Source organism: Mobula hypostoma, chromosome 11 (assembly GCF_963921235.1).
Source record: "Mobula hypostoma chromosome 11, sMobHyp1.1, whole genome shotgun sequence".
Taxonomy (NCBI): Eukaryota; Metazoa; Chordata; class Chondrichthyes; order Myliobatiformes; family Myliobatidae; genus Mobula; species Mobula hypostoma.
Window position 1 is genome coordinate 47,561,946 of NC_086107.1, and position 18,945 is coordinate 47,580,890.

Consider the following 18,945-nt stretch of genomic DNA (forward strand, 5'->3'; position numbering starts at 1 on the left):
TTTTAACCTTGTCCATACCAAATTTGCTGTGAAAATTCTATGTTTTCACAAATTGGCCTGCTTGTTTACTTGCTAATTTTCTATTCCTACCACTTAAGTAGATCTGACCCTAAGCAGTGATAGTTGTTCCCTTTATCTCTACCTCTGACTATCTTCACCACATCTGACCTTCATTTATCACCTTCCCTACCTTCACTTAATATGACTTGTCGCCTTTTCTTTGTGGTAACATTTCAACAGATGCCAGGAAATGCCTCCTTTGTTAACACAATATAAATTTTAGTGTTTGTTATTATATCACCTTTGTTGCTTAAGCCTAAGAGCATGTAATTTATTTTTCCATTCATCTTGCTATTGTGTCCGTTGTCCATTGACAATATAAATGATGAGATATACTGCTTCAATACAGCTTTTCATGCAACATAATCTGTTTCCTTTCAAATGTTTTGCAGATTCCATTTCCACAGGATGTAGATGAATGCATCACCCAAACCTGTGTGGAGGGGGAAGTAATTCAAATCAATAGATCCCATCATTGTCCTTACCTTGTTACTCCACCCACTTGTGACCTCCTGGGATTTGCTGTGCAGGTGAACACTGATAAGTGTTGTCCACAGTGGGAATGTCCATGTAAGATATCTGACTTTGTGATAAAGCTTTATTTTAGTAAGACCTGGTCAGATCACAAAATAGAAGATAACTTATTTTGTTACTCCCACTTTAGATTATCAAAATACCCAACAAGTGGACATACCTTACTCATTTCTATTCTAAACATCTATTTCTGATTCCACTAAATTATATTATTAACCTAAAATACTTTGTAAATAAAACCTTTGTTAAATCATAAAAATATTTCTAATAATTACAGTGAAATTACTAATAACATTTGTCAGCAGAAACTCCCCGCCTAATGATTTTTTGTCAATACTTTATGAAAAGGGAACTTGTTAACAACCTGTAGCATTATTTTTTTCTCAGTTCTTTTCTACGGTGATATAGAAAAATAACTTCTGTGTTGATTGCTTAAGGAATACCCAGAATCAAGGATCTCTTGCTGATATTCCACTTTTCCGGTTTCTAAAGTGTCTGTTAAGCTCAGCATGGGAGTGTCGAATCTTTCACAGGTAGAACTGATGAGGTTGGTGGGTAATTTTGAGATTGTACGATTCTTGCAGCATTCACCAAGCCTTCTGAGTGGGTCTGATGCATGGACTTGATATTCTATCATCCTGAACGCTCTTTGTTCACCCTTGTGCACTCGTGGGCCAGGATTTCCAAGAAGCAGAGAAGATGTTACATGATTTCAAAGAGGCTATCAGCGCATCCTCTTCCTGGTAAAGTCTTCACATGACAGAGCTCTGAATAGAATGTCTGTTTTGGAATGTGCTGTCAGGCATGCTAGTGATGCAAACTGTCCAGTGCAGCCAACTGAATGTAATTAGATTCTAGGGATTTGGGATATTGGCTGGGAGTGGATGCCATCAATGGTTTACTTATACTTCTCGTGGCATTGGAAGATTTTGCAGAAATCACATTGTTCTTTTTTTTTCATTGTCTTAAGGTGCCTGCTGAAGGTAGTTGAGGTCCTGGGAAGATCTGGAAGGACAGGAAAATCAAATACCTGGTAGATCATGAGTTCTGAAGTTTTGATCTTCAGATACTCTTTTACTTAGCTTATTGAAGGTTGTGCTGTGCACCAAAGATGATGATGATGAATTTCATCATTTATGTCTATCTGTGCTCTCAGATTATGAGAAATGGCTTATTTTATTTTCCAGAGTCATATGTAGAGCCTTTGTTCTCCTAAGGCAATGTTGTGCAGTAGGGACATGGATGGGGTCTTTGTTTTGTGGATTTTGAGTATAAGGCCAATACTCTTGTATATTGCTGTTAGCCTCTTATGAAACATTTTATTATTAGCATTAAAATTTATTTATCATTCAATTCATCACAAGCTGCCAGATGCATTTGTTACTGAAAGTTATTAGTTAAAAAATGAAGTGTGTAATGTTGTGACTGTGATTGAAGTCATTGGAGAGACGCTGAAGCTAGTGATATAGAAGTCTTTATTCATCACAACAAGCAGGCATCAGTCTGGAGACACTATTGGTAAAGGCTCACAAACCCATAAGGACTGTGCATCACATTTTTGTACCCTTAAGATCAAAGGTAACAGTAGGTGACTCATTACAATTTTAATGGTTACAATGACATTGTGTACCTTAATACTTTGGGATGACAAATCGTTCCTCTGAGACACATAGTGGAAGTACATTATAATTGATAAGGCACCTCTGAAGGTCTAAACAGCTTTGAGAGAAACTAATTAACACAAATATTCTAAAAACTTCTGATGACGAAGAGACATGTTTGATATGCTAAGTGACAACATCTGTCTGGTCTACCAGCTTGAACTCAAGTCACAATGGTGCAAATAACTTAATCATGTTGTCTTGATTTAATGCAAGTCAATTAACACAACCCCATTGTTTTAACATTTGACTGTTGCATATGTAATCTTTTAGTCTGTGAGCCAGTTGAACTTCAATATATTGCTTACAATAAGAACTGAAGGCTAATTGCAAGTTCAAGGCTTGTTTCAATTTGTTCTTGTTTGGATTAATATCTGCTACATATATCCACGTAAATCTAGAATACTCCTGAATTTTGCACAGTACAGTATATGTCAATGAGGAATGGAGAGCGAGTTTGTGAATCTGGTGGGTGCAAAGGATGTTGGAAATGGTAAGGGTGGAGTGCTATGGGAGGGGCATGGGAGAGGTGACAGAAAAGGAGAGTTGAGGTGGGCGGTAGTGCAGGCAGAGACACACACACTCCTGACACACCAGTTAAGGTCATTTGATTCCAAACAGTTGGTTTATTGATCATTACAGTATGTCTCTCTGGTGCTTCCCGCTCCCTCCTTTCTCCCATACCCTTTTCCCAATCATGATTCTCCTCTCCCTGCCCCCTTCCCACTCTTAGTCCATATAAGAATCAGGTTTATCATCACCCATGTATGTCATGATTTTTTTTGTGGCAGCAGTACAGTGCAATACGTAAAATTACTGCAGTACCATACAAAAGTCAGAGACACTTAGCTATATAAATGTGGCTAAGACTTTTGTGCAGAACTGTATAGCATCATAGCAAACAGTCAAATTACTTAGGGTACTTACAACTTCCTCGTGCTGTATAATCTCCTGAAAATATTACACTCTATCACATGAGATTTGAGTATTTTAATATTGTACAAACCCATAATTGCTGCTCAGTATACCTCTAAGTTGAAAGCAAATTGGTCCTGAGACTCAGAAGCTAATGGCAACCCCCCAGAATCCATTGGGAATGTCTAGGACTGTGAATATCCTGTGTGCTGGGGAGAGGCTATTAAGGGTTGTGGCTGAGCTGGCCACAATGGGATGCCGTTGTGGTGTAGTCTTATTGAGTGCAGTGTAATCTACTGTCAGCCTGTAGGATCCATACGGCTTTGTTACTGGCCATGTGCATGAGTTGGTGATCGAAGAGGTCTCCTTCAGTATACCTGTTGTTTCAATTCCTTTGCTATACTTCAGAGCACCCCCTCTGTGTCCCTGTGTCCACTAACGTATCACATTACTAGCCCCTTAACAATACTGTTGTGTATATCCATGTGTCACCAGCACTGGCAATAAGGGCTGTTCGTCTGATTTGGGTGCCGCCTTTACAAATCCTATAATCTGTCAAAAGTCAGATTAGGCAGAGTGGGTGCCATTAGTGTTGGGGACTTAGGTTCCATTGTGGTCTCTATGTGTCTTGATGGGTGACTCTCATGACTCCTTCCTGTTAGGACACCATCTCCAACCGTGGCTTGGGAGACCACAGCTGTCACATATTGCCTCCACTGCCCTTGTATATCTAGCGTGGCAGTCCCTCACTAAGTACCCTGGTTGGTGGTAAACAAAGCAAGATCCCTGCATCTTCACAACAGCTACATCCACTACACTCCTCTTCCCTCTGTCTTCATCTATTTCCCTGGTACAGGAAACTATTGTGGAGTAGATGCATCCCATCAGTATCCCCAATTCTAAAACCTGGTGGGCTGAGCTCAGCGCTTCCTTGAGCATTTTCTGAAAGACTATATCATCACTCCTGGGATTGCCCGGCCCTGAGTATTCTTTATAGGCCTGGTATTTTCACTCTGCATTGTCCACGGCAGGTTCATCGGCATTCTGAACAACCGACATTATCGTTCCCCGGTTACTCTTCCCTCATCCAAATCACTGCCTCACTCCTTCCTTAAAGTTCCAATATCTTTCCTCATTGCCAGCACTCACACTAGTTGCTCGTGATCCATCCTGCACCACGGGTTCACACTGTTCCATGTATTTTTCAGGCATTTAGCTTTAACGAATATGTGCATGTCTTTGGGGTACACTTAGTGGATTTTGATAATTTCTTCTAACCTATGCCAAAATTCTGCATTGCCATGTAACTAAGTGAGGGCAGTTCAGATACAATGCTCTGCTGTTCCCTTGGGGTGAAGGGCTTGTGGGTGGTGGTGATGTGTGTGAGTGGCTCGCTGGGATCGTCGGGGTTCTGAGCCTGTCATTACCTGGTCTCTATAAGTGCCATACAACAGGCAGTACTGGGTATGACCTCTCCTGTTTGTGGGTACTTTTCCATGAGTCAACTCCCTGGTCCATCATTTCCTAATTTACCTCACCACTTTCCTCAGCAATTATTCCCTTGGCTGTTGCCTAGTGAGCACCCACATGCTGGGCCTTATCCCATTTGCCTCTCAGCGTGCCTAAATCTCCGACTAATTCATTTTTGTACTGTTCAAATTATTCTACTTGTTTGTCAACCACCTCTCTCTCTCTCCCTGTCAATGTTCCAACTGTTCTCTCAATCTGTCCAGCTCTACTTGTATACTGCCTTGCCCTTCCCTGTATTCATCCCTTTCCTTCTGCCACTCTGCTATTTCTACACTGTGATTCCAGGCACTTTGTTCTCTCTTGCAAAACACATGGCATAGAATGACTGCTGCTTTATCTCTCCTCCTCTTTGATTGGCTTTTCCACCACTGCCATTGTTCCTCCAGGCTCCAGATCTTAACCCACCCAGCTTTGTCCATTCCCTGTTCAATCTTCTCAGGTTTATAGAGTATATACTTTGTGAGTCCCCCCCCCCCCCTTCATTTGAGCCTATGATGTTGCTGTATCCCTTTTATGTAAAAAGTTATATATTTCTGCACCATCACACATCTTAGGCTTTGACTCTCAGGTTTTCCTACACACAGTCAAACACACACAAGCAATTCCCCAAGCAATACATGCACCTTCTGGAATCCTGAATGGTATCTCCTATGTTATCCAAGTGTTCTCAGTAGCCACGCTGCATTAGATCTCTTGCCCACCAAATGAATATTCATGCACCTCTGGCATCCTGAATGGTGAATAGTCACTTTTTGCAACTGGTGGCCTTGACTCGACAAGCTATCCAGCTGGTTCTTTACACAAACACCACACTTTTATATCTATCAGTTCAGCTCTCTGCTGTATCCTTTGATACCCCGTGATTAAGTGGTTGTTGAACTAAACATATCTAAGTATTGGTGTTACTCTTTAAAAAATACTCACCCCTTTAGAATGCTGAAGTCACTAAATACATAGTGCATCACGGATGTATCCCGGACAAGCCCCCAGATGTTGCAACACTGATTGAAGTCACTGCTGAGATGTGAAGCTGGTGATATAGAAGGTTCTATTCATCACAACAGGCAGGCAATATTTTGGAGTCACTCTTGGTAGAGGCTTACAAACCAAAGGTACACCACATTTTTGTATGCTAAGATCAAAAATACAGTAGCTAATTCAATACAACAACAATTACTATGAGATTGTTTACTTCAATACTTTGGAGTGACAAATAGTTCCTTTTAAATACAAAGTGGAAACACATTGTAATTGATAAGATAACTCTGAAGATCCAAGCACATTTTGGAGAAATTAATTCACACAAATATTCTAAAAACTTCTGACAACATAGACCTAGACACTCAAAATTAATGTTGTCAGGAGTGTCTCTGAGTACACAAAAACTATTGCTTGTCTATACTGTGTCCACGTTAGAAATGCTAAGAGACAACGTTCGTCTGATCTGCCAGCTTGCACCCAAGTCAAACTGGTGCAAATAATTTAGCCATGTTGCCTAGTTCAATGCAAGCTAAATAACACGACCTCATCGTCTTAATGTTTGGCTGTTGCATCTGCAATCTCTTAGTCTGTAGGCCAATTGAATTTCAATTTACTGCTTGCAATTCGCGATAAGAACTGAAGGCTAATTGAAAGCATCCTGAACCTGAACATATTTACATTTACAGTAAGAACTGCTCAATTAATATCTGTTATATCCACATAACTGCAGAATACTCCCTAACAGTTGCACAGTTTTGAAAGAAATTTAGTCAAAGAAGTTTCAAAGTCTGGAGGAGACAATTGATTTGCTATAGTGCAAAGTAACAGAGTGCAATAAGTACTTCAACTGAAAAGGCTTGCAATTTTTCCCTAACTGAAAGTATGCTGTAATGGTACTGAGGTCAAGTTCAGTTGAGGTGGTGAAAAGTTTCTTGTAAAGGAGAATGAGAGTTGTGGTTTTATGCTGGATTGCTGAGAAAGCATGGAAGGGCGACTGGGGAAATATGAGGGTTGGTCATTGGAGAGGTCTTTGGAGGACTGACCTTGAAGGTTTCTTGGAGGATATTGAAGAGATGGTACTAAAGAAATGGAGAGTTAAACTTAAGTTTTGGGACTTTGGTTCATTGGAAAGAGTCACTTTGATTCAATACTAAGTAAGAGCAAAAGAAGGAAATTAAGTTATGGATTTGCCTCACAGAAGTTCCACTTCAGTGTTATGACAGTAAAGCATGGTTGCTTTGGGTGTGACCAAAGATGTAATGAATTATATGGACAGAATTTGCTGCTCAGTGTCTGGGTATTGACAACATCCTTTGAGAAACCAAAGTGGAAGTTATACACGGGTGCTGTATCTTTTGCACTGATGCATAATGCCCAGAAAATGTCTGTATTTTGTTGTATCATCACAGTGGTATACAGGAGAGTGAGCGCAGCCCTTGGCCTCCACAATATTAATTCTACATTCAATTTCATCAGGTCAAATAGAAACAAAGGAACTTTGCCCCATAACCACCAGCCAACCTCAGGGGCAGTTTACCCACCAACACACCTGTAGGATGTGGGGGGAAAACCAGAGCACCCGAGGGAAAGTTACACACCCACAGGGAGAAAGTACAAACTCCACACGAACAACACCTGTGGTCAGAAACAAATGAGAAAGGTACATGTCTGTCCCAGCATGTGAAGTCAGCTTTGGTGGACTGGGCAGATGAGGTCTACAGTGAGATCCAATGGGCAGGGTGGCAGTTCTGCAACGCTATGTGGAGAATGAAGGGTATGGTGAGGTGCAGAAGTCGTCATGGTTATCCTCTGCAACCAGGGAAGATCCCGGTTGCGACATCCACTCATATCACTGTACCTGAACTTCCGAGGTCAAGAGAGTGGAACTGCCAGAGTGCAAGGCCTTTCTAATCAAGAACTCTCCCAGACAGGCTTCCTGTCCTCATTGGATACAGTAGTACTGGTAGTGTTCTAATTTGTTCTGTATTTCATTTAAATACATAATTTGTTACTCAATTAAACAGTAGTTTATCTTTTTCATACTTCTTAAACTATTTTCATCAAACGTCAGCTAATTGGGGCAGCCACTTAATTAGGCCAAAATATATTGGTCCTGATGTGTCCCAATTAGCCACAATCTACTGTATATACATTAAGGGAAAAATTACTTTACTTGCTCTTGGTGCGTATTGTTATGAATTCTGAGGAGAAGTAATTGAAGGATAAAATCAACAAAAATTCCCTTCTATTATCTTTTTATCTAAAAATGGATTTCTCTGTGCTCCACAAAAAGGAATGAAACAGTAATGAAAATCTGAACCTTCCTAGTTAGTTTTTTGAAGTAAAAAATGCTATTTGGAAATGCACCAAATTACTTGGCAAAGTATAAAATAAACAGAAGCTATACAGAGACTGCCATAATTGTCTTGTATGGACCACCTGGCTGTAAGGGGCCTCCATCTCATATTAATTTGATGATTGACATTTAAACTTTTGTTGAACATTGAACGATGAACATAAAGGTCCTCGACTACAGTAGATAGTCTCAATAGAAAGTAAAATACGAAACATTTTATTAATTTTAAAGTATTTTTTCTCTAACCAAGTGAAAAAGAATGTGGATATCTTCAGTTTCCCCAAGTCATTGAAAATAGTTTCTGTTCATACACAGTTACGCCAATCTTAACCTTGGCAGCATATCTGCTTCATAAAACTGAATCAAACACCTGTGCAACCCCTTACCTGTATGAGATATGGCCCACTCATATTTTTCTTGCCAGAAGAACTCCTCTGAGAACTACTGTATGTGCAAGGATTTAAATTAGGCTAACTATTTCAGTATTCTGTTCAATGTGTGCATATTATACATTTGCATACAAGTCTTTAAAGAGGTGAAGAAATATTTTGAGGTTAGGGAATGGTGGGGCAAAGGGATATAAAAGAGGGCCCTGTTGTCCTCTCTCTATGCTCACTCCTGTTGCTTAACAGTTTTTCAAGGAACTGGAGGAAGCCAAATTTATCCTTTGTAGATGCCTCAATCAGCAGGCCTGCATCCCAGTGGGTAATATCCTTCTATTTTTGCATCACTGCCATTCTTTCCGACTTGGGAACAAGATGCAAGTCAATACCCATGAATAAGGAGTAGAAGAAATGATGACAATTTCTCTTATTTGTTACGTATTTTCCATGTTATAAATCAATCATTGCAGAAACTTGTCTTGTTGCATAATGTGTTTACATGTGATGTTTTTTGTTGTAAATAGAAGTTTGGAAAGTTTCTGTTAAAAGTTAGTAATCTCAGTTTTACGCATTTAACTTTTCATGAGAATGATAATGTGATTTGTGCGTGATGTCAGAGTGTCAGTCACTACTAGAGCTGCTCCTTCTCAGTGTTCTTTGAAGCTCAGATTTCCTGAGTTTTGGAAACTAGTTTTAATTACAGTGTGAGCTAATTAACTTTTGTAGGTCGATGTTCTATTCTTGCCAATCTACACATAATTACTTTTGATGGAAGTAGTTTTGGCATTTCTGGAGCTGCATCATACGTTATTGCTTCCACGGCAAATGAAACTATTGTTATTGGGATCAGCGAATGTCTCAACAACCAGATGGTAAGTGTTCAAGATAATATAAACCCCTGAGAGTCCATGTTACTTCACAGCATAAAGTACAGGTTGTCTGAATCACGACATCTTTCTAATTATTAATTATCCTGCATCATTCAACAGAATTATCTAACTTTAATCAAGAGCATTTGCTGGCCAAGTTCAATCAGATAAATTCTTCAGCATCTATTTTAATATTTCAGGGCTGTGTTACAGCGCTGCTATTCGTTAAAAGAAAAAAAATATGAGCATGAATATAATCCATTTGCCTTAGTTGGAGGTAATTTGCAGCTGGTTCATTTTAAAACTTCTGCAGTGTTTATATTTTTCATTATCTTCATAACTATTGGAAACACTGACATTCATTTTGGCAAATATTTCTCTTTCTGTGCAGGTGGCGTAAAGCATTCCCATGAATTCTGCAAAACCCAATTTATTTGAACATTCTTAGTCCTTTAATCTAGACAATGAGTGCTGGCAGACTTCATGATTCCAGTGGAGCATCATGGCTAACCCAGATCTCTCACTCAGTCAAAATCTTTGCACACTGTTTGCACCCAGTATTCACTGATGCACATTTTCTAGCATGATTCCTGTTTGTTTATATTCCCCTTGGGGACATGAGATGATTTGTATTACGCCACTGTCCAACTAGTCTAGATAAATAAATACATACATACATATATATATATTAGGGGTCAAACCAATTATCTTGTAGGGCTTTAGATTTCTAGTAGCAGAATACTATTGCTCTTGTCAACAGTTCTTTATCTAGTTTTATAAAAAGTAGAGAAATAAAATTCAGTTTCCCATTTTGAAGCATGTATTTGTGAATAAAGATCTCTATGTGGATAATTTGTAAATATTAGTAAATTCCAATGCTTCATGTCCACTGTTCTTGCCTTTAACAAAGAGAAATTGATGTGTCTGATAATATCTAGTGCTCACATTTTTAAGTAAAAAATCTAGTTGTAAATATTTTCTATTATCCCACCACCCCCCAATCTCAACAACTGGGGAGAATGAATCAAAATTCCCAGTGATATGTGATTTCATATCAAGGTTAATGATGTTTCACCTCCATGATGTGGTGAAATGCAAACAATAGAACTACCTAAGCAATGATTTGGAACCACACAGCATGAAGATAGGTGCAGAACTGAAGCATAGTCCCCTCTCCTCTCCTATCAGATTCCTTCTTCTTCAGCACTTTACCTTTTCCACCTATCACCTCTCTGCTTCTCACTTCATTCCCCCCACCATCCCCATCTGGATTCACCTATCACCTACCAGCTTGTACTCCTTGCCATCCCCAACCATCTTATTTTGGCTTCTACCCCCTTCCTTTCCAGTCTTGATGAAGAGTCTTGGCTGGAAACATCAATTGTTTATTTCTCTGCTTAGATCAGGGGTTCCCAACCTGGGGTCTATGGACCCCTCAGTTAATGGAAGGGGTCCATGGCATAAGAAGAAGTTGGGAAACCTTGTCTTAGATCCTGCCTGACCTGTGAGTTCCTTCCGCATTTTATGTGTGTTATTCTGGATTTCAAGCACCTGCAGAATCTCTTGTGTTTTTGAAAACAGGCTCTTGGGCCCACTAAATTCTTGCTAACATGTATTTATGCTAATTGTACAACAATTTCATTTTATTCGCCTTTAAGCATTCCCCCACCCCAGATTTTATTGCTCATCTGACCAGAGAGAACAATTTACAGTAGCCAGCCTTTGCGATGTAGGAGGGAACCAGAACAATTTGAGGGAATCCACACAGCTGGAGAACAACATGTAAACACACAGACAGCACCAGAAGTCAGGAGTGAGCCCAGGCTGCTGGAGCTGTGAGTCAGCTCTCTACTAGTGGCACTACTGGGTCTCTTGGACATATGAGCACATCTGAATCTAACAAACTGAGCTTTGAATATACCGAAGTACCAAGCTTAGGCTCAGGTTAGCCATACAGTACCCACTCCAGCTGCTCCCACCCATTATGAACCCATGCCCACCCACAAGCAATGCTTGAACACGCATGATTGGTTCCTGCAACTTACTGTCACTATTTAAATGAAACCTAAATAATGAAAATTAGACTTAGTAGGAGAAAAATAGAAACCATGATCCATTCTTTGAGGTGAGAAGGGAAAGATTTAAAGTGGATTTTTCTATGTAGAGGGTGTTGAGTGTATGTAATGAACTGCCACAGGCAGTAGTGGAAGCAGGGACAATTAAAACATTTAAAGTACATTTGGACCTGTATATGGAGAGGAAATTTTTGGAGGGATATGGACCAAACTTAGGTAAATGGTACTAGCTCAGGTAGCCAGTATGGCTGACTTGGATGAGTTGGACTGGAAGGTCTTTTTCTGTGCTCTATAGCTCTATGACTCGTGCGTGTGGATGCCCCTGTTTCCAAATCTGAAAACAGATAATATAGACAATGAAAGCAATGAATTTTCAGATACATCGTAAAAGAAGAGTCTGGTATATACTGTTGGCTGATAAACGATGCTTTGTGAAAGTATTCAGCCCTCACAACTATTTTCACGTTTTACTTGCTCACTTTCTAAATTTAAAATATATTGAAGTATGAATTTTGAGCTTGCCATTTTGCATCATGTCACATCAAAAGTAAAATTCCAAAACCCGTCAAAATTTACTAAAAATTGTCGTTGAGTGGCTTGCCAAGCTGGTTTGTTCGCTCGCAGAAGTTTCGTTACCCAGCTAGGCAACATCATCAGTGCAACTTCGAATGAAGTGCTGGTGATCTACATTGTTCGTCTTCTATGTGTCCTGTGATTAGTCCGTTTGTGTGTGGGTGTGGGTGTGGGGGGTGGGGTATATGGGCCATTTCTATTGGTTACTGTATATGTAATTTGCGATTGGTTCGTTAAAATCCAATTAGATGATAACAGTTTATATCCCACTTCAGCATCAAGTCGTCAGTCCAAAGCCAAGAGCCAATTCACACCTGAGTACACGTGTCAATCAATGAGGACGACGTTAATCCTACCTAACGGTAACCAATAGAAATGGCACAGACACCCACACACACACCCACAGACAAACGGACTAATCACAGGACACATAAGAGACAATTAACGTAGATCACCCACATTTTGTTCGAAGTTGCACTGATGATATTGCCTAGCTGGGTTATGAAACATCTGCAAGCTAACAAACCAGCTCGGTGAGCTACAAATCATTTCCAACATTTTACCAAAAATTAAAAATCAAAATTGTGAGGCTGAAAAAGTATTCATCCGCTTTGTAATTACTACACTAACTTTCCTCAGGTGCAATACTGTATATTATCTGAGCAACTCACCCAATTTGTTGATGTATAAAATTGGAGGATCAACTGAATAAATACTGCCTCTCTCTGTAAGGTCCAATTGTATGGTAGATTTTCAGCAGACCAAACCAAAATGAAGGCAAAGAATTTTCAAGTTAGGTCAAGGACATGATAATAGAGAAGCACAAATCTGGGAAGGATATGGGACTATCTCAAAGCTGCTGAACATACCTCAGAGCTCAGTGCAGTCCATCATGAGAAAGTGTAAAAAATATGAAACCACAGCCACACTGACTAGGTCAACCCGCCGCTCTAAACCTAGTCACTCACAAAGACTGGCACTTGTAAGAGAGGCTACAGTGACACCAACAGTCACTCTGATTGAGCTGCAGAAGTCAGTTGTTGCAGCTAGAGATGAAGTTCATGGCTTCACAATCTCTGAGGCCTTGCACAGAAAGGATATTTATCTGAAAGAGTGGCAAGGAAGAAGCCCTAGCTAAAAAAAAAAAGCATATCCTTGCTTGCAAAGCCTTTGAAAAGAGTCACTTAGAAAATACTATGAAGATGTAGAAGAAGTTCTTGTGGTCAAATGAGACTAAAGTGGAACTGATTGTCCTCAAGACTAAGTAGTACATGTGGCATGTCTAAAACTGCATATCAGCCAGGTAATACTATCCTTATTGTAAAGTATGGTTGAGGTAGTATCATGCTATGGGGATCCTTTTCAGCAGCAGGGACTGGAAATCTACTGAGGATTGATGGGAGGATTAATGCTGCAAAATACAGAGAGGTCCTAGATTAACGATCCGCTTGCCCCTGCCAGAAAGTTTAAACTGGGGAGAACATTCATCTTTACAGGACATTGACCCAAAGCGTACTACCAGAGCAACCGTGGAGTAGCTTCACATGAAGAAAATTGACATCCTTAAGTGGCCCAGTCAGAGTCCTGACCTTAACCCAATGAAACATCTTTGACAAGACCTCAAGATTGCTGTCCGCTGCTGCTCCCCAACTAATCTGACTCAGCTTGAGCAATTTTGCAAGGAGGCTTGGGCAAATCTTGCTCGGCTACATTGTGAAAAGCTAATAGAGATTTATTCAAAAAGACTACTGGCTGTAATACCTGCTACAGGTGGTTTGACTAAATACTGAGCAAAGGGGGATGAATACTTTTGAAATGCTGATATTTCAGTTTTTGAATTTTTTGTTTTTTCATGCTTTACAATTTTCCCTGCTTTTTGCACTCTACTTCAAAAAAGGAAGCATGTGATTAACAAATAAAAATTCTCCATTAAATTGGTCAATATCCCTGTCTGTAGTACTTATTTATGTGATCAAAGAGTTGGGGGCTGAATACTTTTACAAGGCACTGTGTTGCAAGACATTCAAAAATTGTTTGAAGAAAACCATTATATCATGACGGTAATTTCCCCCTCAAGATTAAAATTGGGTTTCACAGTCAAGTCAAGTCGCTTTTATTGTCATTTCAACCATAACTAATACAGTGCACAGTCAAAATGAAGCAGTGACCCTCCAGGACCATGGTGCTATCTGGGAGTTAAATGTATATGATAACTGTGAGTGGAAGAAGATGAAATTGCACCTACATCATATTGTTGAGTTTTCATTAATACGCTACTAGTTTAGCCATGGATGATATCTACAAATGAGTTTGATATTCCCACCTTGGTAGATGGGAAATTTGTATATCAATTGAGCATTAGTGATGTTGCTCATGAAACAGGTTTACTATTGTCCTTCAGGTGAAATAAATGTGTTGTATTCACCAGTCTGCTCAACAATCTGCTCCTATTTCTTATGATCTTATAGGAGAATGGCTAATAAATCAGCCATGATGGAATGACAGAGCAGACTTGATGGGCCAAGTGGCCTAATTCTGCTCCTATGTCTTATGGTCTCATGGTCATGTAAGTTAGATCCACAGTAATATGATTCAGTCTTAATGGCTCTCTGAAGGGGCCTGTTAAGCTCTGGGCTCAAGGGCAATTTGTGTGTCAGTTTGGGAGATTGATGGATTGGAATCGTTCAGGCTGGACCCATGAGTTGAGGTGGGCACGTCAGTGCAAATGGGGATAATGAATTGGTGTTTTATCGTGAGGGGGAGGATTGAGGCAGATTTGTGATGGGAGATGGTGTGGAGGGGAAGCTAATAAGTAGTTGTGACTTGTTTGGGTTGTGAGTATGCAATGGTGAATAGACCTTGAAACAATTCAAACTAATTTCTAAAAGAGTATTGCCCTTGGAATAATTGCTATTATATCTATAATCAGTGCGCAAATTGTCCTATCCACATAATAAAAAATGCCTGGTTGAATTTCTAAAAAAAAATGACTGAACTATTCCTGGCAATAAATCTTTATTACATGATGGTTCAAAAATTTTAGTTCACTAGATTTTTAGAAAGAAATTATGGATCTCACCAGAACCAGAACTGAGCCAATCCAAACTAATCCAATCATCGTTAGATTAATTATGTGTTTACTTATCAAGAACACCTGGTCCATGGCACAAATTAGTCTTTAATTGCCTGTTACTAAATATCTTTGCTACACAGATATAATGTATCAAAACTGTTTGAAGGAGGTCCTGATTATTAAAATGCATCTACTAATAATATTTGTGGAAAGAGACAGGATGTTTGATACTTTGCCATGAGAAAAAATGTGAAGCCTTTAACTAAATCATATACATCCACACAGTTTATTATACAGGCTTCATATTTTGTTTAAACTATTTGCTACTAAGTCCCCCTTCATCTAATCTATCTTGGTAAAACACATTCTTATAATTGCATTTAAATAGAACTATGTAATTTGTAGCAAATTACTGAAGTTTCATTGCTCGGCTCTAACAAAAAGCTTAAAATAGGAGCTCCAAGCTACTGAATTGATATTCAAAAATTATTTTGCTAATTTTGTATTAGGTTTGTCTCTTTTGATTACCTAAAAGCCAGACCTGACTCATTCAGAATTTGACCTTTGATAGGCTTGATAGGCTTTTGGCCTATCACGTAGACTTAATAGCCGAAAAAAAACGACTACTGTATTTATGTTCGATGTTCAGCATAATTTCTAATGATTGCAAATTTGCAAAGCTGTGAATATTATTTGGGGTCTTCTAGTAGGAAGAACTTATGAATTTTAAATCTGATAGCAGCTATTCATTCGGTCTAGAATTTCTCTGAAGATTGTTTCAGAGAAAATTTAAATGTGTGTTTATGTGTTTGATAGACAGTTGATAAAATAATTTTAAAAATCCTTTCATAGCAACAAATTACATTTCTAGTATCTTATATATTTATGTATTTTGGAAGGGATGATTTAATTACTGCAAAAGTTTACTAAGTAATCATGGAAAAAATTCAATGCCTTTAGGTGAAGTTAGTGGGTGCACAACAAGATCTTCTGTTCCATTTACCAATCTACTGACGCAAGCAGTTACAGTCAGACTAGAGATAAATTCCTCCTGAAGGATGACATCCAAAAAATTTTTACTTTGTTTGTTTGCACGCTGCTTGTAGGTAAACTTCATTTACATTTCAACCAGTATTTTATATAGGTCTGCAATTGTTCTAATGGTGTGAATTTCCAAACATTTGGTCATCGTTGAGCCTTACTCTGATCTTATAAGTGGTGTTATTATGCATTTCTCACTCTGGGGCATTCTTGATAAGCTACTGACAAAACTAGTAACTCAAACATTATATAAAAAAAGTCACAGTATTCTGTACACAGAATACAATAGTCTGCATCTCTCATTTTGTAATTTGCTAAAATTTTGAAAATTATTGAGGTCTAGGATTACAGGAATGCTTCACTGCTGGAACTTGCTCACAGTTAGTAACAGAAGCACAGAGAATAATGAACTTTTAAGAGAATGTTTTAAAAGAAAAATAATTAGGCTAGATAGGAGGTACTATTTGTTCATCTTAGAATATCTGTGTATTTAAATGACATTCTGAGACTGGTTAAGGTGTGACATTTGTTGCAAAGAATACGAAAACATTATCATAACTTTGAAAATTAAGCATGAGGCCTAGATGACATAAAACTAGTACAGCAAAAATATGGTAGTTAATAAAGCATATTTAATTTTTTATTCCAATTAATACAGAACGATATTTTGGTGGTAAAAATCACTTTTCTTAGTCAGATGCGTTTCTATATTGAACTACTTACATACATACTGGTCCTGACAACGTGAACTTGATATTATGCTTCTGAAGCTGACAGTTCTGTGGATTTTAAGTTGAAGCAATACCCTGTGGTTACAAGTTGTGGAGAGGCTCAACAAGACACTGAAAGTGTGTATCGATTTGATTTAGAAAGTAGGCCCTCACAAAATATGGAATTATTCCAGAGGTACTCAATAATTCTTATAAACTTTCAGTCTGAAGAGCAAAACTATCAGGAGAATAAGCATTGAATGTTAATTGAAATCATTTTGTTATTGTGTGCAATACAGGTTGGTGATTAATCATCTTGTTTCTTTCTAATCAGACCACAATGATCCAACCTCAAGTGAACTCCAGCTACCTCTGCCTCACCATGCTTAATATAACTCATGGATCAAACGTTGTCATTGTTGACCAGCAGAACAGAAGGGTAAGTTCACCATCTTTAATTTACGTTTAGTTACATGATTCATCCTCATGTTCTCCTGAATTTCTTCATTATTCTTTCATTTAATGCAATTGCAAAGCTACAATTCATGTTAATAAATATCAATACTAATTATGGGCTACATTGTAGTGCGTAGAGTGTACTAATCTGGGTATGTCTTGGTTCATAAATATTAAAAATGCCGTCAGGAATAGGATAATTCTTATCTGATACTGCAGAAATATTTATCAATGAGCTTCTAGCTATATTAAACTCTGAGTAGCATTTACAACTTATTCTTGTTTGGCATAAAGGGAAATATTCTTGGAAATTTAATATTAATTCTATCAATGAAATTATCATGATAAAACCAATCTAAAACTAGTTACAAACATCTTCCTCATCTTCATTGAGTTTTTAATTAGTAGTTCATTTTCTTATTGTCTTTTCATATGTTGTCCCAACTGATTTGAACAATATGAAAGTCATGCATTTTGTACAGATTTAAAAAAAGATGGCTGTTATTTTATAAGGGTTGTAATGATTTTCCTTTATGTCATACTCCATAAGACCATAAGATATAGGAGCAGAATTAGGCCACTCGGCCCATTAAGCCTTCTCCGCTATTTCAGCATGGTTGATTTATAATCACTCTGATCCCCAATCTTCTGCCCTCTCCCTGTGATCTTTGACACTAAAACTAACCAAGAACATATCAATCTCCACTTTGAATATTCTCAGTAACCTGGCCTCCACAGCAGTTTATGGCAATCAATTCCAAAGATTCACCACCCTCTGAGATTCACATCTCTGATCTAGATGGACATCTCTCTATTTTATATCCTCTAGTCCTAGATTTGCCTACTGTAGGAACCATTCTCTCCACATCCAATCTTGTCTAGGCCTTTCAATATTCGACAGGTTTCAATGAGATCACCCTCATTCTTCTAAACTACAGTGAGTAAAGGCCCAGAGCCATCAAACACTTCTCATATATTCATCCTTTCATTTCCTGAAATCATTCTCGTGAGCCTCCTTGGGACCATCTCCAGTGCCAGCACATCTTTTTTTCAGATAAGGTGTCCCAAACTGCTCACAGTACTCCAAGTGTGGTCTAAACAATGCACCCGCATCACAACCTTGCTCTTTTATCACAAACGCAAGAAATTCTGCAAATGTTGGAAATCCAAAGCAACACACACAAAATGCTGGAGGAGCTCGGCAGGCCAGGCAGCATACAAGATTATGAACAAGCTGTCAACTTTTCAGGCCGATACCCTTCTTCAGGACTGGAAAGTAAGGGGGACGATGCCAGAATAAAATGGTGGGGGGGTGGGGGAAGGAGGATAGCTGGAAGGTGATCGGTGAAGCCAGGCGGGTAGGAGAGGTCAAGCTCGGGAGAGGAAGGAATCTGATGGGAGAGGAGAATGGACCACAGGAGAAAGGGAAGGAGGAGGGACACCAGGGGAGTTGATAGGCAGGTGAGAAGAGGTAAGATGCCAGAGTGGGGTGTAGAAGAAAAAATGGAGGGTGGTGGGAAATTTTTTCTGGAAGGAGAGATTGATAGTTGGAGGCTATCCGAACAGATATAATGTGTTACTCCTCCATCCTGAGGGTGGCTTTATCAAGGCACAAGAGGAGGCCGTGGACCGACATGTTGGAATGGAATGGGAATAGGAATTAAAAATATTGGGCCACCGGAAGTTCCACTTTTGGTGAATGGAGCGGATGTGCTTGACAATGCAGTT

At 38.9% G+C, this 18,945-nt stretch overlaps 1 protein-coding gene across 1 annotated transcript in view; it reads left to right on the forward strand.

Annotated features, from left to right (window-relative positions):
- The window catches only part of otog (otogelin), a 235,636-nt gene that overhangs the window by 180,174 nt on the left and 36,517 nt on the right, over positions 1 to 18,945 (forward strand). Inside the window, exons 36-38 of the mRNA XM_063063100.1 lie at positions 453 to 630; positions 9,147 to 9,292; positions 17,096 to 17,200. Coding sequence (XP_062919170.1) covers positions 453 to 630; positions 9,147 to 9,292; positions 17,096 to 17,200 — 429 coding nt within the window. The remainder of the gene's footprint in view (positions 1 to 452; positions 631 to 9,146; positions 9,293 to 17,095; positions 17,201 to 18,945) is intronic.